At 37.7% G+C, this 14,756-nt stretch overlaps 2 protein-coding genes across 3 annotated transcripts in view; one reads left to right on the top strand and one right to left on the bottom strand.

The window, feature by feature from the left end:
- Positions 1 to 14,756, top strand: part of LOC110838480 (trypsin-1) — a 98,421-nt gene that overhangs the window by 35,088 nt on the left and 48,577 nt on the right. For both annotated transcript variants that reach the window (XM_087355440.1, XM_087355439.1), the window contains exon 2: positions 5,075 to 5,099. In XM_087355440.1, the coding sequence (XP_087211566.1) occupies positions 5,075 to 5,099 (25 nt within the window). The remainder of the gene's footprint in view (positions 1 to 5,074; positions 5,100 to 14,756) is intronic.
- Positions 1,893 to 14,556, bottom strand: LOC147872804 (trypsin-7-like). Its single transcript, XM_087355442.1, has 7 exons — positions 14,306 to 14,556; positions 8,983 to 9,085; positions 7,543 to 7,705; positions 6,721 to 6,926; positions 4,342 to 4,547; positions 2,915 to 2,972; positions 1,893 to 2,421 (listed from the first exon to the last, which is right to left on the bottom strand). Exons 1-7 carry the CDS (start codon positions 14,399 to 14,401, stop codon positions 2,300 to 2,302), a joined length of 954 nt encoding a protein of 317 aa, XP_087211568.1. The 5' UTR covers positions 14,402 to 14,556; the 3' UTR covers positions 1,893 to 2,299.

Genomic DNA, 14,756 nt, shown 5'->3' with positions numbered 1-14,756 from the left:
ACTTTGATGAACACTCAGAAGGCTTGGCATATGAATCTTGTGTTGTAACTAGACGACCGGGGTGTAATGCAAGAAACATTGCTAAAACCTGTGGAAAATGGCCAGTACTGAGCAGTTGACACAGCAATAAGCATATTTTAGGACAAACCCGTATCCTTTCAGCTTAGCACTCAAATGGGGCGTTATTAGTGGGCGTGATATGACGGCATGGAAATGTGGCTCACTGAAAGTTTGACCTGCTTTCTGATTAAAGCATCTAGTTGATCCAAAACAAAACAGTTATGCTGATTCAACAAGAGACCTATCTTGATATTACTTTTGTATACATTACCGCGGAAGGTTCGTCAACGCATTTGTAATATTTAAATTGGAAAAGATTGTATGTAAAATCCCCAACCCCTTATATGCAGTGGTTAATCACATATTGTATTTATGCAGGGCTGCCCAAAAGTAACACCACAATTTAATTTATATATACTAATTTTGTGTTGATTAATTATGTAGCCACTTCTTTTTCTTGTGTTACTTTTGTCATTTTCCATAGTTTCACAACACTCACATACTTAGAAACGTAAAGGGAATAACATAGCAATACTAAAAGTGTTTATGATATTTTCCAACAAATCTTTATATTTCACGATGTCAAAATATTATTGTTTTTCGATGTAAACGTGAATTATTTTAACACATTTAAATACTTCCAACTAAATTCGTTGTAATACGAGGGCGTTCAGGATCGTACAACGAAGAAGCGTGCATTACTTCTGCAGCAGATATTCTCACAATGCCATGTTTGTAAAGCTAAGAACCTAGTAAAATGAAAGAATGAACCTTCTGCAGTTATTACTTGGCGATGACATCGCACAGAGTAGACGCCTATCTTTTATGCTTGGAGTATCCGCACTTCCTAACATTCCGCATTTGAAGAATTTTTAAAATAACATTCAACCGACGATGAATGAATTCTATAACAAGAAAGTGGTTTCATGTATTCATTCGGGAGGGAAGATAGGCGAGCCAAATGGATGTGGATTTATGGGGTGAGACTAAGCTAACCTGTGAAACTTTCTGAACTCGTGTTAAAATTCTGTGGTCTATGTTAAGGGAAATTATTAAAGTTATTTTCTGTTGTTACCCGTGGCTTTTACTTTATTTGCTGAAGTTTTGCAACCGCTCTCCCTGCTGTTGCATGTTTTTATGCCAAGCTGCGGGTTGTCGTTCGTAAGAGATACCGCGCGGTGTGGTTTCGGCGCTAATTATGTAACCGCAGACTAAGTTGCTGTAACCTTACCCACATGCCATCATTTCATGCAGTAGTATTTTACAAGTCAGTATATTGCACCTGTTACATACAGACCACCCTAATATTTCATCATAAATATTTTTGTTTTCGTCTGGAATATAGGACGCAAAATGACGGATGTCTCATATTTTTAGAGCATTAATAGGTATTCATTGAACGTAAGTGGTAAATCTGAAACGTCTCTAACGATGGAGTCAAGGCCATTATTATTAAACGTTTATATAAATTGGCTCTTGATTTAAAAATAACAACGTTATATCAACTGAAAAAACAAAAGTGAAACGATTTTGGACGCTGAGTTTCAAAGGGTCGTGGACTTAAAGGACTGAGGAAGACCACGTTGTCGTAATATGCAGTCTCATAACCGAGACTGAACTAAGCAGCTGCACAGCTAAATTCTGTATCATCAGCAACGTGTCCCTCTTTTCTTGGTTTTTGTCTACATGAGTTGATATGTTATTTTAATAACACATAAAAGCCACTGGCATTTTATTTATTTCTTGTATGCAGGACTGGGTCTATACCCCCATTCCTCCATACGTCTTCAAGACGTGGCGCTCAAAATTAGTAAGTACCAGTGACAGATTCACCTTTGTGTTCTTGTTGTGTCAGCGTGTTCTCCGCTAAGAACATGGATGTGTGCCCATGATGTGTCGTATTGTGCTTATGCGATTCTTCGAGCTGTTAAGGACGTGCTGTTTCAAAGGAGTTCTGAATTCGAAGAGGCTATAGGATTTAATCATCGATATCTGAAGACAAATACACAATTCGAAAACTGGGAAGTGGTGAAGCTCAGAAATACTTAACGCAACCATTTTTTATCTCATGAAATAATTTATGTAGCAACATAATATAATCTCAGCACGTCCGGTAATAATATCTGTTTACATGGCTTTACATCTTCAGCTTTGGTCTTTCCAATAGTATTTCTCTACATCTTGAGTCGTGGCAGTGTTTTTGTCATGGTTCCACAAAACAGAAGCAGCAGAATGGTGATCAGTCTTGGCAGTAACATCCATCCCTGGAATTCTCCTTTATCCATGCCACGTACCGTGTCACGCGGGTGTAGACACCAGGATACCCGGGCCTAGCGCAGCCATTTCCCCATGACACGATACCTGAAGCAAAACAGGACGACCAACTATATCTCTGTGTTCATAAACGCCGTCTGTGCTGCCTGTTACCATACTTTATAACATGACTGTACCATTTATACTTTCAGAGATTTAATTCGTCTAAAATGTTTTCGAAGAAACCAGAAGGGGAAAAAACCATTTAGGAGACGAAGTGTAGAAGGGAGGATAATATTAATGTGATTCTTAGGAAGTAGCACGTCAGGATGTGGATGGATTCAGCTGACTCAAGATAGGTCCAGGTCCTATAAACACGGTAACGAGCCTTCTGGTTGGTCATAATTTTTGGGACTAGATATTCTCTACAGAAATTTGTTTCCAGTGGATTCAATCTACGTTCTTTACATAAAGGCCAACTGTGTCGTAAACTATGTGGGTAGTGAATAATAGTGAATAATACCTTAGTAAAGCTAAAAATTTGTGTAGATCGTGAAGTTCCTCATAGGTTCCTGCCAGGGAGTGACGTTCTTTTACTTACCAATGAGTTCGAATTTTTTATCCTCGCGTTCAGTTGCCAAAGGTCCTCCACTGTCACCCTACGAAATAAAGAAATGAAACACCATTGACATAGCACAGAAATGTTAATTTGTTTATAGTTTACGACTATTCCCACAATATTGTTATTATTGCGATGGGGTCAGACTTGTCTCTGTGGCACTGGGCCTCTGACAAACCCTTTGTTTCCACAACGCAACCACCAGCAAACTAGTGTTGCCCCACATGGAAGAGGTCGTTCAGGTTGCTTACGGTCGAAGACACTTAAGGCTATTTAAGACTTCGCCCAGAAGTAGTCTGTGAAATTTTAATGGCGCCCGGCATAAATCCGTAAACATAGACACAATACATGTTAATTCTACGAATAGAATGTGACCTACAATGATCCAACGTGTGATACGTTGCTACAGTATCGTGGATGGTAGGTGTTACACGTTTATTTAGAACTGCCTTCACTGTTATACTCAGTATAACACAAATAATAATGTCAGAGCGTGAAGCTGACCAATGAAAATATCCAAAATCACTTTTTGCAGTCTGCACGTTTAACGTCTGTGGAACAGCAAAGCAAGAGAGTCAAGTTAAGGATGACTGAAGTTTGTAATGTAGAATTTCTTCTAGGTCACCTGAAATTCTGTTATACTTACATTTCGTTTGACTGTTTACTGTCCTACTTAAAGACTAATGTTTCTGTTTTGCATACAATCGCACTGTTTTTCAATCCTCGAGCTAACGGTAAGGGAGATGGCTGACAGTACAATGCAGCTGAATCAGATAAGACCTGAACACGATCGGAATTTACGTGTGTTGGTGTCACATTAATTACTTGATAGAATTGTAAAATAGCTAAGCCACACAATCTGCATTTCATATAATGAGAACTTCATAAAATGTAGGAGGCTGTATGGTGTATTGATCTCGTGACTAGAACAGACAATACAAAAAGTTTATACAGAACTTTGGTAAGGAAACATTTACTCTTAAGGCTGAGGAGGAGACAGCAGGATGGACCATAGGCGTCATGGCAGGCTTTGATATTACAGTGACCACCACCAAATTGCATGCTGAAGGCCGCGGAAAGATTTAACCACCACTCCAACCCTTACGGTCGGCTCTGAGTCACAAGTACAGTGTTACGAGCTTTGCTACACTGCAATTTTTGAGCAGTCTTCATTTCCCTAGGCTTCACTGTTCGTGTTGCACCGGAGTACAATTTTGATGAGATCTTGACGCACACAATTTGGATGATAAGAGATATTAGATATTAATAGTCTGACAATATTTGTTCATAAGATAAAAATAATAGTGACTCCGTTATTTTCATAGAGAGAGACATTAAAGTAGGATAGTAGACATAACATCTGTAATTTAGGTGGTTACTGTTGTTTGTGATTGGGTCGCCGAACGTACTTGACAAGAATCCTTCTTTCCTTCCGGATAGCCCGCGCAGAGCATGTTGTCGGAGATCATCTTCTCGTTGTACTTGGTGTTCTTCCGACAGTCTTGATTGCTCATGACGGGGACCTCCACTTGCTGCAGGATACAGGAAGGTTTTCCTTCTTCTTTAATCGTGCCCCAGCCACTTGCTATCGCCTTCACGCCCTCATAAAGCGCATCTGTGGTTGGATATTGGACATTGCTGTATTAGATGTGCTCTAACAATTTTCTCCCATTCCAATGTGAGACTTTCATAGTTGCCACAACACTAAAAACAGTCTCTCGATACAAGATTGGTTTTGCTGTTTCAGATGAGATTTAGACGTAAATAAATAAAAAATAAATTTATACATTCACAAATAAATAAGTAAATAACTAGATCGAATAAATTACTCAATTAAAATAAATATAACTCTGTTAATAATTCAATAAGCATACGAAGAAAATTATTTAAAATATGAACTATTGATTAAGTTGGTAATGAGATAAATTAATCACCTCATATCTGAATGAATGAATTCACGAAGAATAAATAAAGATTTGTATGATAAAAAGAAATTTTTTAGAAAGCAAGGTAGATATGAAAAGAGTATCTAGAGATAAATCGTTACATATACTCCGAAACAATAAAGAATTTATTATTACTTTATATTCGTTAATACCTCTTTTTACCAATTAACATTTAATTGTTTTGTGTGTTTTACAGAAGGAGGTGTTGGCGTATCGTACCGGTAAGTGTCAGAAATCTTGGTAAGAAATAGACTTAATTAATAACGTACTGAATAAATATGTTTGTTTGCTTGCAAACAAATATTTATAATTGCATAAAATGAGTTAATCCATATACACACGTAACTGGATGGAAACAAAACGCTTTTGGAACTTTTATTTTAAGTGTTTCCAGAGCAATGGTTTACAAATTTCATAGCATCATAAATCGCTTCCTTGAAAAATCAGGCTGGGGATCAACAATTTTAAAATTATATGAAAATAAATGTTTTTTTCCGATAATTATGTCCACGCTTGTCCCTTCTGTTTGTACATCCCCTTCTTTGGGGTAGACAAAAAATTTTCACATCCCCAACAAACGTGGCTTTTGTATAAATCTCTCCAATAATCTGTCGTATCTGGAAAAGGCTTGTGTCTAATTAACTGCAACAAGTAGCTGTTGTTAGCGGTAACTAGCAACGACGCGCATTTAATGACCTGTAAAAGCCGCTCTCGCCATCTGTGATCCCGATTCTAACCATTTAGAACGTTCGTTGCCGACTACTCCGAGATAAAAGACGACTGTGGCAATAGTTTCACGGTTCGGAAGGAAGTTCCAATGTTGTTTCATATTTATTTAGTTTTAATTTTTCATGCTGGAATTTTGAAAGTGGTCTAGAATAATTGCAGGGTGTAGAGGAAAGAACACTGAAATTTAGAAGGCATATATATATACTACAGTAAAACCTGCTTGTAACGGAATTCGCAGTGACCAGAAGAATGTTTCTCTTCAAACATGTTTACGTTTAACAACGCACTTGTATGTAATACATAAATTATCTAAATTAGAAGTCATAAATCTATGCTATACATGTGCACTATATTGTTACTGAGTGATCTACATATTCGAATTTATTTGTGAGATATTAGGTTCTCACGGCAGCGTGTATGAAAATGGCTGGCTGTCTTCTGGGTTGTAGCGCCGTGTAGTCTGGTAGTTTACTGACGTTTAGAAACGTCAGTCAACATCTAACAGACTGCACGGCACAACAATCCAGAAGACAGCCATCTTAAAATTTATTTGTTTGGCAGATTTTCTCTCAGTTTTGTTTTCTGCCTTTCCTCACTTATATAAAATAGGTCATTGAAGCACATTTCACGTTTCGTTCAGTGCCATCGCGTCTATTTGTTGCCAACAATAACGGCAGGTAAACTCAAGCCAGCATAATATTGCCAAGTATTTCTCTATTTTATGGGGATTTATCCATCAGAGATATTCTGAGTATAAAAACGAGTTTTAATTTTCCATTACCTTCAATATAACGCCAATACTGACATAGGTAATAGAGTGGCGCTCTAACGGGGTCTAACTATAATGCGTGCTGCTCCCCAATAATGATTAACGGCTCAGCTGACGAAGCATAATTTTGTCGTATTAAAATAATCACCGAATTAAGGAACACCCGTTCCATTCGGTGGTTCTTCAACACAAATCGTGTCATGATTCAATGTGTGCTTCCTCCAAGCAATTCGTACAGCCTATGTTAAAAGTTCGCTCTACTGGATGAGTGGTCGGTCAGCCTGATGCAGACAGGAACGAGGTTAATTTTCCTACTTCATGGGGTCGCCCTATTAGGAATTCACCTGTGTTGTTTGGCAGGCAGATAGGTCGGATCTTGTCACTGATAGGCACCTTGTCGTTTAGTCTCAGTAGGGCGATGTCATGGTCGAAGTTCATGAAGCTGAAGTCACCGGTTATAGCACGCAGTACGAACCGGCTCTCCGGCTTCCGGGTGTCGTTACATCGGTCGTGTTCGCCGAACGTCACCTTGATCATGAACCACATGAACCTGTTGGAACAATCAACAGCATTGTAAAGTTTACTATCCGCCGACAGAGCAGCGTAAAACTCTACGATCATACTGTTGCAAGGGACACAGCGGGTCCACGAGGATACCGAGCGATAATTGGACAGTTCTGTTATTAATATTATTACAGTAACAAAAGGTTTTAAAAATGTACCTTATGAAAATAACATAGAAGGTAAGTACAAAACGTGTTTCATGAAAAATATTCCTTAACAACTCAATTTTTATTGGAATAAAATAATCAATGTTTATCACTTACACTCACTATCTTTTCAACCGTCCGATTGTTTGACTTCTTAGAACCTAACAGGAAATTATAGCAGCTGGTACACGTGGCCTTTACAATCAACGCTCTACAGACATCAGCTTGGATCGAAATTGAAAACGATATAATTACTTATAGTCGGCAGTCGAATTTGGAGTTTGAAGCGAAGTGCAAACATAATGACTATGTTGCTGACAGACTTATTAGGCACAGACTGTTTAACATGCGCGTGTTTGATTGTCTAACGAACTCATTCAATAAAATATAAGGTAATGATCTTGAAAATCAGTAGAAAATTTTCTTCGATCAGGTTCATAACAAGACAGGTCCTACCCTTTGACGCAGTGTGCAGCTGTAAGAACGTATCTGTCATTGATGAGCATGCCACCGCAGTAGAATCGATTGAAATACGACAGACGGGCCATCCATGGGAATTCATTCATCTCTGTGGGCTTTCCACCCACAATCCTGCTGCCATCATTACGCTCACCACAACCTAGAATCACGAACATCACTTGCTGAATCATCTTCAGTGCGAAACAACGTCAAAATCACTGATTTATGCAGATGTTCCTCCATTTCACTTACGGACCCTTGTATAAAACTATAAAAACAGCAACCGTAAACAACTATGTTTTCTTAGGCCACACCAGTCACTAAATTATATAATAATATAATAATATTATTATTTTTATAAAATTTGAAGTTTTCACTGCATTGAAATATCGATGTTGGTCTTTATGGTTGTAATAACATATACTTGCAAACGGATACCAAACTTTTCGGTAGAACATCCTGTCTGCATCTTCAGGGCTGAATATTGCTATGAGCAGAAACTGCGCCGATGGCACCAGTATGTCAGAATATTTCAGGAAATTAGAATCAGAATTAATATACAGAGGTGTTTATCCAGGTATTGACTGAAATGTGAGGATACTTTTTAAAGGCTAAAGAGGCTGAGTGTCGGTTATAGTAGTAGTGACCAGCGCCTGTCTCGAACGACTTAAAGAATCCTCATTTCGAGGAACGTAGAGAGTGACACTTTGTGGGATTTGAGGTTTCTCACGGCGGTGTGTACGAAGATGTCCCTGACATGGAGATACCATGGACCTATGAAACGTCGGTCAGTGTCTACTACTGCGTGGCTGTACGACCCCCAAGACAGCCATCTTCATACCCTTTGACGTGAAAACCTCAAATTCTGTTTAATGTTTAGCCAGAAACTGTAACTTATATCGCACTGTAAGAATATGGAATTTGTTGCCATATAGAAATTTCCAGGATGTCTAGACCGTCGAACCTTTGTCTTGTTATCTTACAGATACATCTCATGAAAGGGGTTTCGATTTCCGGTAGGGTTTAATTATTCTCTTAGCCATAACGGCCAGACAGCCTCTAGGGCCTGCTCAACCTCCTGTCCACTTGGTACCAGGGTTCTTTCCTTGGGGATACAGTGGCCTAGCGTGAAGGTAAACACTCGTTTCCATTCATACAGAGCTTAATAATACGTGGAACTTTAACCCCACTCCCTCATACGTCTGCATAGCCTGGTGCTGTCATCGCCCTGATGATGGAGGCAGCAAGGACCTCTGAAACGTTGATAACTTCTACCAAACCACACTGCGATACAGCCCAGAAGACGTTAACAATTTACGATATTTACAGCGATGCTAGGAAATTTATTGAGGTTATTAGTTTCGTTGTCCCTGTTTCATTATCAAACAGAAACTAACGTATAGTGATTTTCATCTAATAAAGTAATTTCGTACTCACTACATGTATGTCTACAGAAGGGGAAGTCGATCTGAGGAGGTCTGGTTGCAAAAATCCCAAATAGGTTCCTCGTTGCTTTAGGGGAATTATCGGCTTCTTCACTCTGTAACATAAAAACATTGTACCGTCACCCACCGCATGTAAAGCTTTGATATTTTATCCTTTCAAAATGAATGCAGTTTTATGCGTTCTTTACACACAATTCAGAAAGTGAAAGCACAATGAGGAGAATGTGTATGTGCGGTTCTTTGTCCGTCCGCAGTTTTCACTCCGAAACAATTCCACGGTTTTTAAATTAAATTCGGCATTGCGTTTGTATACTGAAAATTGGGGGAAAATTTAATTTCGGTGCTTACCTGTACTTTACATGAAGCACAAGTTGAACTTTATAAAAATTAAAAAGTTATTATTTGAAAGTCATGGCACATGACATAGCCTTAAATACAGGCCTACTTATAACTAGTATTCTCACTTCCATTTCAAATATCTTTCGATATGGCGATCGCTAAATTCAAGTAATTTCTGGCTACATTGTGATTAGATTATCAAAGTTGCATTTGTATTTGAAGCAAATAAATATTTTAAAAGTTTGTTTGTAATAGTTAACTCCATCAGAATATATTTTTCAAGAAGATTTGTAAGATAAAATTCATGTACAATCTCCACGACTCCCAGAAAAGTTCAGTTCAGTTTTGCGGTCGATTGCTTAGAATTTTTTCCTTATCCGAAGGTTCTGGTTTCGATTTATGGTTCGGAGGCTGGCTACCTGAGATGTTTATTTATGTTTATTCCCTATACAGACTAAAATATGCCATGCCCACCTCATTCACATGAAAGTAGACTATGCAGTTGAGAATGCGTCGTTAAACAAACTTAACAAATTTCTCTTGCTTACCGTATCTTTTTTTATTTATCCTTATTCCGCTGCTGATACAATGCAATAAAATGTTTATACGTGAACAGCGTTTTTAATTTGTACTGGTAATTGTGATTGATAGTAAAAACAACGAATTTCATTTCAGGAATTGAATATCCTCTTTTATGGGTGAAGATAAGGACCGCCATTAAAGACTTCTTCCAGTCGAAAGTGAATTACAATCTCAACAGGAGCCTGCTTCTTTACAATCCACAAACAAAGTCGAATAGGATTTTTACGTGTTTATTGCTCAGGCTGGTATTAGGGTAAAGTGCGTAGTCTAGCTGGCATAAAGACTTTTCGACTGTCTGAAAAGTTTTGCAGGTCTCTGTGTTATTCGGTTTGCATCCCTGGATCTATGTTTTCGTAGAACATTGCTGAATTTAACACCACATAACATATGAAATTCAAGTTCTACACAAAAAGTCCCCAGTGTAAACGTACCGTTTGTATGTATTTTCAGTTCCAGCAGATTTGTTTAAACGTTTGGAATTCAGAAATATCTGAAGACGAAGTTGTAATAAATCCATATAGTGCTCATATCTCAGCCACGCTTCCCAAAAAGGACTCTGTTTCACGATGTTACGAGCAGTTAGTTGAAATACTTATTTTTTACAATATAAACCGGTATTTAAATTCTTGTTATGGAATGAATTTATGCCAGGAGTTTCAAGCAATACGAAAACGATCAGGGTTACAGTAAAAAGCTATCCTTTGTCTTTGGTCATAGACCTATATTTCATCTCGTTTCTTCGCAGCTTGAGGTGACCTGCAAGGACAAACAGCATATGTTTTAAACGGAAGCTACTTATTGAATAACTTGAATTCCATTGCTCTGAGTAACTAGTAACGTGGCTAGTATTGGAAGGGAATTCTGAACTGGTTTGTTGGCAGCACCTCTCGGTGGCCAGTGAACTGGAGGATTGTTTGTGCTGTACTCAAACGGTTTCGGTCCATGCCCTCTAGCCACATTCACTAATTACGCATGGATCATGGGTAGCGACACCAATACGCTCACGGCTTGTGATAGTCTATTGTTCTCCAAATATAGTATTCGGAATTATACAGCAGACAGCGCTGTGAAGTTGTGTAATCTGATTGAAAATTATTCATGAAAGAGCGTTCTCACACACACAGAACTAAAAGTTTTCTCCGTCTTACGTCGTAGATCCTGACTTCCTGATATTTGTCTGATGAGACAATCAAAATTAAACAGTCATCTTTTTTGTCTGTCCTGAAAAATACATTATGGTGACTTCACATACTTCTGCAATTTTAAAGGACCTTGGCCCCTTTCGAAATTATATAGAATGGAATAGTCTCAGTCTGTATTAAGCCGCCACGCCATAATTTCCCTGATGAAACAAACCATAACAGCGAACAACTCCAGTCTGGATATTCGTCCCCTGGGACGAGGACTGCATTCTGGACTTCCCAAACACAAAAGAGTAGTTGTAAAACCATTCAACATCATCGCTCGATAGTAAATATCTAGGTTACAACTTAAAGGAATATAAGTGTTTATGTTTTCGTTATAGATGCCATATCGTTTGGAACTTTTCATTACTTTGCGTAGGGAATTTATGAACGTCTTCACATTATGGGCGGCTATAGAATTTTATGTGAAATTCGAGATTCTCACAGCGGTTGAGATTGTCGATTTTGGTCTTCTGACTTTCAATACCGTGTGGACTTGTAGGTGTACACCAACGTAGTTCCCTCGGTCGCCATACTGATAATTGTTTACACACAAAATGTTTGATTCAGAAATTATGAGTATGTTAATGTTTTGTCTCTATAAAAATGTTACATGTCTAGCTCCGAAATTTTGTTAGTTATTGCCAAGAAATACTACACACATCTTCACGGCGTTACATCACAAAAGACCAAAATCGACATCTTCACCGCAGTAACAACATCTCATATTTAAAATCTTAGCTTTTGTTTTGTGTTTCCCTTATTTCTTCCATGTCCAGCGGATATTCTCACACAGGTCTGTAGCTGGACCTATTAAATATAAACGTGGCCATGACTCAGAAATCTTAGACCACCTGCATTATCGAAATCTTACATTTCGTGGATAAATTGTGAAGGATGAAATGACAAAGTTGACGAATTTTTAGCGTTCACTGTACTCTCCATTAACAACTAATGACTGTGAAAGAAAAGATAATTTTTTCCCCTCTTTCGTCTTCTCGTTTTCTTTACAGGTCAGGAAACTTAATTTCTGTACCAATATCAAAATAATCTCTCCTGCTATTTATTATTCTTACTCTTACGAACGTTCACGTTTATAAATCTGTCATCTTTTGTTTTCTTTTCCGTCTACATATAGAAATTTCGTAAGCTACATTATCGATGTAAAAGGTGGCTGTCATCTGGTTAACATTCCTGCTTTATATTAGGGAATCCCGGGTTCAAATCTCGCCCAGCTAGTTAGAAATTTCCTCCTTATTTATGGAAACCGAAGGTTCATTAGCATAAATCATTATATTTTGTTCAGTAATTAATGTATGTGTTAATTATTTATAAACAATTATTAAGTTAATATCGAAAATTTAAAAATGGCTAGTGTATATTAAAAAACACTAAACCTTTGCAGCACTGTTTAAATTGCGTTAGAAGAGTTAATTTAATTCGAATACTTTTTATACATTACTTTTAATAAGATAAGGATGGCAGGAAATACTAAGTTTTACTTCGTTTTAATGCGCTAGATGTAGCAAGAGTCAAACTAAAAAAGTGCTCTACTTAAAAAGCAATTTCGTTGGAAGACTTTGAAAGACACGTTGCTTAGGAGAAATGTCAGAAATTAACGCGGAAATTACTACACCTGGTTTCATAACAACAAGCCCGTTGTTGGCTCGCCTTCTATTCAGAGTATAAAAATGTTGTTACAGAACTTAATTTAGTTTTGTATTATATTCTTTGTTGAAGCAGAAATGTAATTTTACTAAGCTCCATAGAGAACTGCAGGTATCTATGTTAAAGATTTTCTGTTTTCTTGCACCTGGAAGTTTAATGTGTCCCATTATCCAGAAGCAGCAGTTCTGAACAATTTATTTTTAAATTTGGTTTGTGCCTTCTTATCACGTTTGAGAATCATATTGTTGTGGCTTACCGTTGCTTCTTGTCAGAGTACGATCCGTTATGAATTTGTTCCGGTTTCCAAGAAAGTAAACCATGTTCAACAACAGTGGACCTCAGTCCTCAAGTATGCTACAGGCGTAGCATTGTGTAATCGTATAAAATATAACAAGATATAAAGATCGGTTATTATATTTTTAACAAAATTGTCTAAACTGCATACATTAGGCTTAAACAGTAGTAATAGGATCGGAAGATGATAATTAAAAGTCGAATAAATTAGGATTTGAAAGGCGGAGTTGTATTCTAATTAAATTACTACCTTTGTATTTGCCCGTAGACAGAAAGCCGCGAAAAACCCGATGATATCCATTAACGCGGTGGACATTTACATCGAAGTACCTCCTGAATACAAGTCTACAGAGTTACGGCTAACCTGCTCGGTTTTAATCAGTTGGTTAAGAAATTTTCCGTATTTTATGGAACTCGACGGTTAATACTGTACTCACAAGAACACGCCGCTGAATCCTATACGAATCAAGAATCCAGTCCACATTCTCACTATTATTTTTACTAATATTTTTGAAGGGAATAAATTATCAAGCTTCTCGTTATGTGTTTTCGTATTCATGCTGCGTCCTCTTTCTTAGGCTCAAGTATTCCTTCTACGCGAAATCATTGACATAGGTAATTATGATAGGTCTAAAGATAAAGGACAATTAATTCTGATTTCTGCAAATCTGTCCCGCAGATACCAGTAACCATTCTGTCAATGTTGCTGTTGATTTTTCTTAGATAAATCGTCTTTCGTGTTTTATCACGAAAACAAAATATATTTACATTTCAACTCTTTACTTTAATATTCACTGTTGTCCATACACCAACTCAAAATATTATTACTAAAAATTAACCTTCTTTAAAAACAGCAGCGCTGAATTTATTTATCATCAAGTTACATTTGAATTTCAAACTAGTGTAACAAATAAAAAATGTGAATTCGGTATTTATTTTTATATAAACTAGCATTAACGGTTTTATTCAAAAAACTATTTATAGAGAAGCCAGTATCTGATATGGTCGAATAATCTTGGCGTATCGACTCACGTGTCGGAACTAATCGATTGTCCGCAGTCGGGTCAGTTATTTTGTTAGAAAGAAAGAAGGAAAAAAGAAAGAAAACAGTGTTAAAACAACGTAATAAATGGTAATTGCTGTCCTCCTGAAGCATAGATTTCCTCAGCCCAATATTGTCGTTAATTGGAGACACGTCGTATGCAGAACAGTAGTCACGTGACAGGGATGAATGATGACATTACTTACCAGTCCAACACGAGCCGCTGAGAAGAGAAGGATCACGACAAGGCTCCAGCACCCCAAGTTCCGGCTCAGGAAGTGGCAAGAGATGAAACTCGACATGGATGTATTATACCTTGAATGAACACGCCAGAACACAGAGTGTTAGGGACCAACTGGCGACTGACCCACTCGCTCGGCTCAGGTTGTATCCCCTACTACACAGACTTCTTGTTCTGCTTGGCTCTGTCCTCGTGCAGGCAATCAACTGCCGAGGCAGTCCAGTCGTCTCAGCTGCTTAGCATTCATTTGCGCTTACCATATCGGGACCAAGATCGATTATACAGTAACACCTGAATTGGACGGAAAGATTGGTTAAAAACGGAGAGACTGGTTTACAGTAACACGTGGATTAGACGGATATGTTTTCTCAAATCCAGAGAATTTGAAAACTAATGTAAAATTATCTGAAATCTAC

Source organism: Zootermopsis nevadensis, unplaced genomic scaffold (assembly GCF_977971745.1).
Source record: "Zootermopsis nevadensis isolate Lab colony 2312 unplaced genomic scaffold, Znev_1.0 Znev_ptg000024l, whole genome shotgun sequence".
Classification (NCBI taxonomy): Eukaryota; Metazoa; Arthropoda; class Insecta; order Blattodea; family Termopsidae; genus Zootermopsis; species Zootermopsis nevadensis.
The sequence above is the reverse complement of the archived record's forward strand: the minus strand, read 5'-3'. Positions and strand labels throughout refer to the sequence as shown.

What these genes read in the sequence shown, in the direction of transcription:
- LOC147872804 (XM_087355442.1), bottom strand. Translation starts at nt 14,401, where the DNA reads ATGTCGAGTTTCATCTCTTGCCACTTCCTGAGCCGGAACTTGGGGTGC. An exon ending in GCTGCACACTGCGTCAAAGG is followed by an intron (nt 6,927 to 7,542) that starts GTAGGACCTGTC and finishes TTGTTCCAACAG; the next exon opens with GTTCATGTGGTTCATGATCA. An exon ending in TAAAAAATTCGAACTCATTG is followed by an intron (nt 2,422 to 2,914) that starts GTAAGTAAAAGA and finishes GTTTTGCTTCAG; the next exon opens with GTATCGTGTCATGGGGAAAT.